Source organism: Austrofundulus limnaeus, unplaced genomic scaffold (genome assembly GCF_001266775.1).
Source record: "Austrofundulus limnaeus strain Quisiro unplaced genomic scaffold, Austrofundulus_limnaeus-1.0 Scaffold1787, whole genome shotgun sequence".
NCBI classification, from domain to species: Eukaryota; Metazoa; Chordata; class Actinopteri; order Cyprinodontiformes; family Rivulidae; genus Austrofundulus; species Austrofundulus limnaeus.
In genome coordinates, this window is record NW_013954189.1 from 3275 (window position 1) to 11161 (window position 7887).

Genomic DNA, 7887 nt, shown 5'->3' on the forward strand with positions numbered 1-7887 from the left:
ATCGGAGCATGAAGCTAATGTTTACTCACAATGCTAATGCTCTCTTACTCTCTGGCACTCAAGCTGTGGAGGAGCCAAGTGGTTACTGCTGCCAACTAGTGGTCAGAGGCTGAACTATAACATAAAAATGAATGGCTGGCAGGAAAGTTGACATTTTAAACCTTAATAAAAAATCGATACAGGGCTTTAGAATATCGATACAGTATCGGGAAATGAAATATCGCGATATTTCAGTGTATCGATATTTTCTTACACCCCTAGTCTTAAGTCGAATTAAGGATATACAATTTAAATGACATTATTCAAGATATCTTAAATGTACTTGGTTGGGCATAATCGTGTCTTGTGCAACTAATTAATCGATTATTTTTGGGCACTTGACGATAAATACGATAAATGCCACTGTAGGTAGAGTCTGCTTGGTGCTCCTCTCAGCTTCAGATACGACACACATTAAAAAAAGTTCTGTAATTTATTTATCTATCAACATAATTTAAAATTTGATGTATAGCCTGAAGTCTGTAATTTTGACACAATTTGCAAAGAGCAAATCTTTACCACTGAATTGGTCATGCGACTAGAACATAAGGTTGTCCAGGGACTCCAGGGGATTAATCGTCAAATTAATTGGCTAAATACCACAATTAATCGTGATTTAATTTTAGGTACAATTTCCTAATTCTGATATCTAAAATGAAAATTTTTAAGATATTTTGAATTGTAATTACAAATGTTTAACCCTTTTTAAAATGATGAATCAGGTGTTGAGTTACATTTTGACTCGCCAATTCTTTTTCAGTGATCTTGAATTGTCTTTCTGACATGTCAGAATGTAAATTTACAGATATCTTCCAATTACCTTTCAGGGTGGTCCACAAGTAGATGTAACTGGTCAAAACTTAGTTTCAGATATCTGGAGTGTAATTACAGATGAAGCTGATTTTATGTGAAAATTGCCTGCCGTAGAGCTAGTTTTTGAAAGTTTGAGTGAGTCAGAGGGGATTGTAGTTTACTCTTGTCTCCTCACACAGTGAGCTGAATTGTTTATTGCAGCAGATTGTTGAACCTTGTGACTCGGTTCAGACCTGCACAACAAGGAGTTTACGGCTTCTGTCTCCGTGTCCTTCAGGGGAGCCTTCTCTGTGGTGAGGAGGTGCATGAAGATCTCCACAGGCCAGGAGTACGCTGCTAAAATAATCAACACCAAGAAGCTCTCTGCYCGAGGTAAGACCACCCGTGTGCTGAAACCGTTTCTGTCGGTCTCTGCTGGTTCTGATTCAGTTTCTTGATGATCCAGTTGCTGTAGCTTCAGGTGTTTCCAGCACAAACCAGAGTGAAGCTRCTAACAGAACCCCTTCATGAAGCTTTAGATGCTCAGCAAGAGATCAGGAAAGGTCCTGCGTAACTTCGTCMTCAAATATATTAGACACATTCATTCTGTCCTCAGTTTTACAGAGAGTTATCGGACATTTGGACAACTATATCTGTAGTTATGATGCTGTGCTCACAGGTCACTAAGCAACTCAGAACATTAATTTTGTTTTATTTGCCAAGAGTTTTTCTGCACAAACTACAGAAATCATGTGATGAACTTGTTTGGATTAAAGTGTAAGAGTTAATTATTGTGTTCAGTGTTTTTTGCTATTTGAAATGAGTGAAACTAGGAGGAAAAAAAATTCTCTATTGACCAACCTGAATCCTATTTAAAGAGAGATTTAGGCTCATTTAAATTGGAGTTCTGTGATAAACGTTTAAGTTACATAGATTTATTTTGTAAGGATGGTTGATATGGACCTAAAAAATTGTCACAATATTTTCTGAGTTTGTTGTAAGAACACATTTAAAATAGTAGTTGGCCAAAGTGCTACAAAGAAAATGAGATGTTGTGAAAACATAACACAGACATTAAACTATTTAAATGTTTATATATATTTATTAGGGGTGCAACGATACAGGAAATTCACAGTTCGGTTCGATACTTTAGTCTCACGGTTCGATATTTTTTCGATGCAAAAAAGACAAATTTCCATGCCCCTTTTAACTTGGCCTGCGCTCAAAAATGCAGCCTAGGTGGAGTAGTCGAACACAGATCCACTGATCCTTTAACACAGAGCATCTTCAGAGGACAAGTTGATAAATAAATTTTTAAAATCTGTATTGTTTGATACAGCACTGTTCGATACGGTTTGATATGGGTACATGTATTGTTGCACCAAGTGGACATATGTTTTTAAATCCTTTTTTACGTTGAAAGGCACAGCGTGTAGGATTTGTTGTTTTCAGCTACATCTAGTGGTTGAGTGGTTGAATCATCCTCCCTGGTCCTCCCCCCAGCCCCACCCCCCGCTTCCAAACACAAATGAGTTGCTACGGTGTCTCTCAGGTGTCAAAAACCTTTGATAATTCCAACCGCGATGTCTACCAGCAGCTTCAGGGCTAGTGATGTTTCAAGTGGTAAGATTATGAGCTTTAATAAGTAAAATTATCCCAGCTACAATGACAGACAACAAATATTACATTTATAGTATTACAACTAAAACCGTTTTTGACGCCGCCACCGCAGTTTGTCCTTCATGAGCCTTCGTAGACAATATGGCGGTGCAAGATGGCGGCTGCCTGTAGTGGTGACCCGCAACCATGGAGATATAAACAGGTTTTTATAAGGTAAAAATAATAAAACAAGGTCTTTGTCTGCAATGATTAGACATGTTTTTTATTATTGTCATTAGTGATTATCTCAATTTCGGCTAAAAGAATTGACAAAATCCTACACACTGTGCCTTTAAGTCATTTAGTTGGGGTTTATATAAAGTGGAACTCCACAAGCCCCGCCCCCTTCCTGAGATACGTCTCAGATCAACTCGTATTTTGGCTGTCTCTTTACAGCCAAACGAGGTGCTCCACACCCTGCCCCCTGCAGCTTCCAGACCGGACCATTGTAGTTTGATAGAGGGGCTTTCAACTTTCTAGTGGCACAAAAACTTTTTATTTACATATATCTGGACCAGTCTGGACCTCAGGCTATGACTGGTAATTCACACATTTTATTTAAAAGGATAAAAATATTTCATTTTAAAGCCTCAGCTTGAAAAATGATCTTTCCTAGGTAGTCTGTGACCATCAGAGTTCAGGGCACAGGAAGCTTAGATGCCATAAAATTTGGTTGGTTTATAGCAAAGTTAAAAAAAGATATCAGCAAATTTGTATTGATTAGCTCTTCAATTTACATGACACTTCATTGAACAAATATGCAAATGATGTCGTCAGGGGGTGTCGACCCCAACAGAAGATTTTATCTTTTGTTGAGGTTTTGAGATTTTGACCAGGTTACCATGCTAACTCTGCTAGGTTGTTGTGCTTTTAGTTTTAAAACGGTTGCTTTAAACTAAAGCGTGGCGGTGTCACCTCTCCAGAGACTGGTGGCCTATTGCTCCAGGAAACCTCCTCCAAACAGACTGCAGCCATCTTTATTTAATGAACCAGGAAGTCGAGGGGATTTTGGCTCAGTAACAGACGGAGGGAGAAACTGTATGTAGTCATCACATAAAAAAACTGAAAACTTATAAATAAAAATATGACTGCAGCGATGATGTTTTTGATCAGTTTTACTGTAAAAATAAGTTCACCACTGATAAATAACTTTAATCATCGCCTCAGTTTCTTTATTTTTCTGCTGTTTCAGTTTTGCACATGTTGTGTTTTTGTTGTTGAAGCAATGATTAGGCCAACCTCAGTGTCTCAGTGTAATCTGTAACCAGCCTGATTAACATCAAACCCCCACCCCTCAAACACAGCTGACTCCAGAGGAGCTGAACCCTTCTGCTTTCCATCATACTGCCACGATTTGATTACCTTTGAGGAAAAGCAGGAGATGAATCAAAACCCATTTGCATATTTCCTGCTGCAGATCAGTTTAAGACAGCAGAACGAAAGCAGACGGGCTGATCCACTACGGTTCTGTTAGAGGGACTCGTGGGGGTGCAGACCGGAGCGAAGGTCCCGTTCAGTGATGGGAAACCCCTGAGTCACTGGCAGCGCTGCCTCTGCGTGATGAGAAACCTTAAACAGGAAGTGTCGACTGGCCCGCGCCCAGCTGGGAACCTTTGGCTTTTGCTGCAGTGGCACTTTGTCATCCGGAGCCTTTCCAAGGAATTCTGACGTTCCTGCAGCTGAACGTCCAAGTACAGGAYGAACACAGCTTTAATCCTAATATGTTTGAAATGTTTGTTTTAAAATAAACATTACAAAAATCATCGTTTCTGTTTTGGATGTTTTGCCTCCAACAAGGATTTAAGTCTTTTTGTCATTTAGACCAATTTGACTTGCAAAGAGCTCTTCAGACGTTGATAATGTGAGGAGCGCAGATGATGATAGAAGCTGAACTTTATATTGTGATTTGATTTAACAAGAAAGGTCAGGTCAGTTCTCATCAGGATGTCTGTGGAGGATCCAGWAAGTCTGGTCCACAGGAACCAAACAATGACGACATTTCACTTTTCATCCAAGGAGTTTTCCCAATTCAGATTTAAAAATTCAGCCTTCCAAGTTCTGAAACGGAAGAGTTTCTTATGAACCGGAGAATTCCCTCCTGAGGGTAGTTAGGGGTCTTTGACCCAGTCCACTTGAAGGCTGGGGACTGTGCAGGTTCTAGAACACCTGCTGGACTATCCAGCAAAGAGGAGCCTGGTCTGTCGAACACCCAGGATCCTGCAGACCAGAATGGGACACCATTACCTCCAGACCTGGTCTCCTCGGGTCCTGGATGTTTACAGATTGTTAAAGGGGAAATGTGAACAACTTCAGAGAGGTGTTCCTGCCATATTTTACAGTGTTTTTTTTTTATTATAATTTTTAAAATGTTTTTATTGTTAAACAAACTGGTGTAAGATTTGTGGATCATTGTGTTCTGTTCACACCACGTCCCAAATGTAGCAGAAGTAGGATCCTGGTGAACCTGATTTGTTAATTCATGTTTTTTTWAAATTATTTGAAAACATTCAAGTTTCTCCTGTTCTGGTGGTGGGGAGTTCAGCCTGCCTGGTCTGTTTCTGTCCCTCCCTCCATTCAGGTTTGTTTCGTAGGACCAACTTGTMCTAGGACAGATTTGTAGCTTGTGAAACGAAGATGTTTCCTGTTTGTAGAGCAACAATAGCAGTGTCAGTTATTGGTGTGGAGCTGGACCCTTATTTAATCTGAATGGATCTTTGACCAGTGCAGCTMCCCGTCTCATGTTGGGAAAACTCAACATTTAACACTGAACACAGTTTATAACAGAACACTTTAAAACTTTAGTCTGTGAAGAACTTCAGTTTAGTCATGACCTGGTGAAAATCCATAATATCTAGAACTATATTTACAATTTTTAAACAAAACTACAAAAAGTGAAAACAAACCTTTAATTCTTTATTAATTTGCTCAGTATTCATGCAAATRGTGTAAATAAGAGTCTAGTCTTGGTGGAATAAAGAACTTCATGAACTGCTCTTTCTTTTGTAAAATAAACTACACAGAAAAAAGGAAGCTTTATTACTTTTAGTAAAAATATCTTATTAATAAATGACTAAAGTCTCACTTCTGCTGACATGCTTTAATCTGGAATTAATGAATGAAAACAAGCTAACTTTAGCTTCGTTTATTTGACTTTTCATTAAAATCTAAATGTGAAAATATGCTGCATCGTAATATTGAATGATTTAAAAAAAAAAACACAGGGAAATAAAAAAAAAATCAGGCTAATTTCTTCAGGTCCTGGGTGTCAATGTCTGTATTAAGTTGTTTTGGTCCCGAGGAAACTGAAAGAACCAGTTTAAACTTTGGCTCAGTTTTGAGTAAAATCTGGGACTGGTCTTATGGAGGATGTTTTAAATCAGGATGTTTTCTCTGTAAAGTTGGCTTGTGTGTGTGTGTGTTGTGTGTGTGTGTGTGTGTGTATACTTGTTTTTCCTACAGAGTGAGGACCGTGTTAGATTTTTAATCAACAAAATGAGGTCATTTTTGGAAAGTGAGGACCTTCTCCTGGTCCTCACTTTGTCTGCAGCTCTACTGTACTTGTTAGGTTTAGAGGCATGGTGTGAGTTAAGTTTTGGTTCATGTTAGGGTCAACTATAGACCAGTAATGGTTAATTTTAGGGAAAACATTTGGGTTAGGCATAAATACAGTTACAAAAATGAATGGAAGTCAATACAAAGTCCTCAGTTTAATGCCAATACTAGTGTGTGTGTGTGTGTGTGTGTGGGGGGGGGGGTTTCCTACGTGGGGACAATTTTTCCCAAAGAAAAGCAGTCGAGTCCAAATGCAAACTACGGGTGTGGGGTTAGGTTTAGGACCAAGATTTAGGTTAATTTTAGGGTAAATGGTCAGGGTTAGTATAAGTCAAAAACAATTGAATGGAAGTCAATGGAAGGTCCCCACAGGGTTCAAAAACAAGTGTGTGTGGGTGTGTGTCAGTCCTGGTTTTTGGTTTGATAATGTGTTCAAACATTTTTTTTTTCATCCATCCTTGTAAACAGATTTGGTATTTAAACGGATGCTGTTTTTGCCCGCTTTGTTGAAAATTAAGTGTGACTAAAGCCTAAATCTTTTGTGCATTTAAAAGGAAGTCTAAGTAGAATTTACTGTGCGCACCTCCCTACAAAATAAAAGCCTCAGAACCGTCAGCATTCGGAGCGTTGGAAGTGAAGCGTTCTCCAGATGTGGTGAACGGCGGGCCGGTCTTCGCTGACAGGAGATGGGGAAACTAGGCCAGCGGATGAACACAGATGCGGCGATGCTTGGACTCAGCTGAGCGGAAATGATCACTTGACAAACCCACCAGGCTGTGGAAAAGCTCTCTGGTTTAGGGGCCGGCCATTCTGTCGTTTCAACCTCTGGAAAGCACCCCAGGCCCCAGCTGCTCACAGTGAGCGCCTCATTCCCATGGAAACACAAAAAAGATGGAGCTAAATATAGTGTGTGGGCTACTGAAGTGTACTGTCAGTGTTTGGGTTTGATCGTGGAGGGGATGGATATTCCACTCAACACTGAGCAGATTTGTTCTGGCCCTGCTTCATTGGTGAGCTCACCTTTTTACACGTCAGCATGTCTGCAGGAGGAGGAGCTCCAGCTTGTCTCGGTTCACCACATTCAGAGGAGCCATGAGTCTTTATTACCCTCARATCCTTACCGCCACACCTGCTCATCACTCCATGTTTAACAGCTTCCTGTAAGATTCTGATCCGGCTGAGTGTTGGGAGGGGGGCGCTTGCTCTGAATCTGAAGCTCAGCCCTCAGGTCCTGACTGACCCACATGGCCCATGACTTGGATTTCTTTCTGGCAAAAGCAGAAGGCTTTTCTCAGTTTCCTCGATGTTTTTACTGTCTGGAATTAAAACCCGTCCATGTCTTTTTAGTCTGTGCACTGATCCAAACTGCTTCACGATGAGCTGTTTTTAAACAGGCTAACTTCATATCTGTTTACACACACTTCTACAGGTTTGTTTTGTTGGAGACAAAGACCAGGATGTTTGTAGACAGTAGGGACAGGAGGAAACATTTGCATCTATTTGTATATTTAAATAAAGGTGTGTCGGGGAGGAGTCTCCTGTTTCAGTTCCACCTTGATCTGGATGTACAGAGGAAATGAATCCAGGTTGAAGTTTAAAATCTGGAAGTCTTTGTTCATAGATCAAATTCATTGGTTCAGCTTCCCCTCCTCACACAGTTTGAAGGTAAACTGAGTTGTCAGCCACAGATGATATCACAGCATCTTGATGCTTTGGTAAAAACAGTTCAGTTCTGACTCCTGTGTGTGCAGTGTAGGGCTGCCACAAATGATTATTTTTATAATTGATTAATCACCGATTATTTTTTCAGTCGACTAATCAGATCATATGTTAATTGAATATAAA

General features: G+C 39.9%; 1 protein-coding gene across 1 annotated transcript in view; it reads left to right on the top strand.

The window, feature by feature from the left end:
- LOC106536360 (calcium/calmodulin-dependent protein kinase type II delta 1 chain) overlaps positions 1–7887 on the top strand; it is a gene marked incomplete at its 3' end in the record, with an annotated part of 19038 nt that overhangs the window by 2221 nt on the left and 8930 nt on the right. Inside the window, 1 exon segment of the mRNA XM_014033617.1 lies at positions 1130–1224. Coding sequence (XP_013889071.1) covers positions 1130–1224 — 95 coding nt within the window.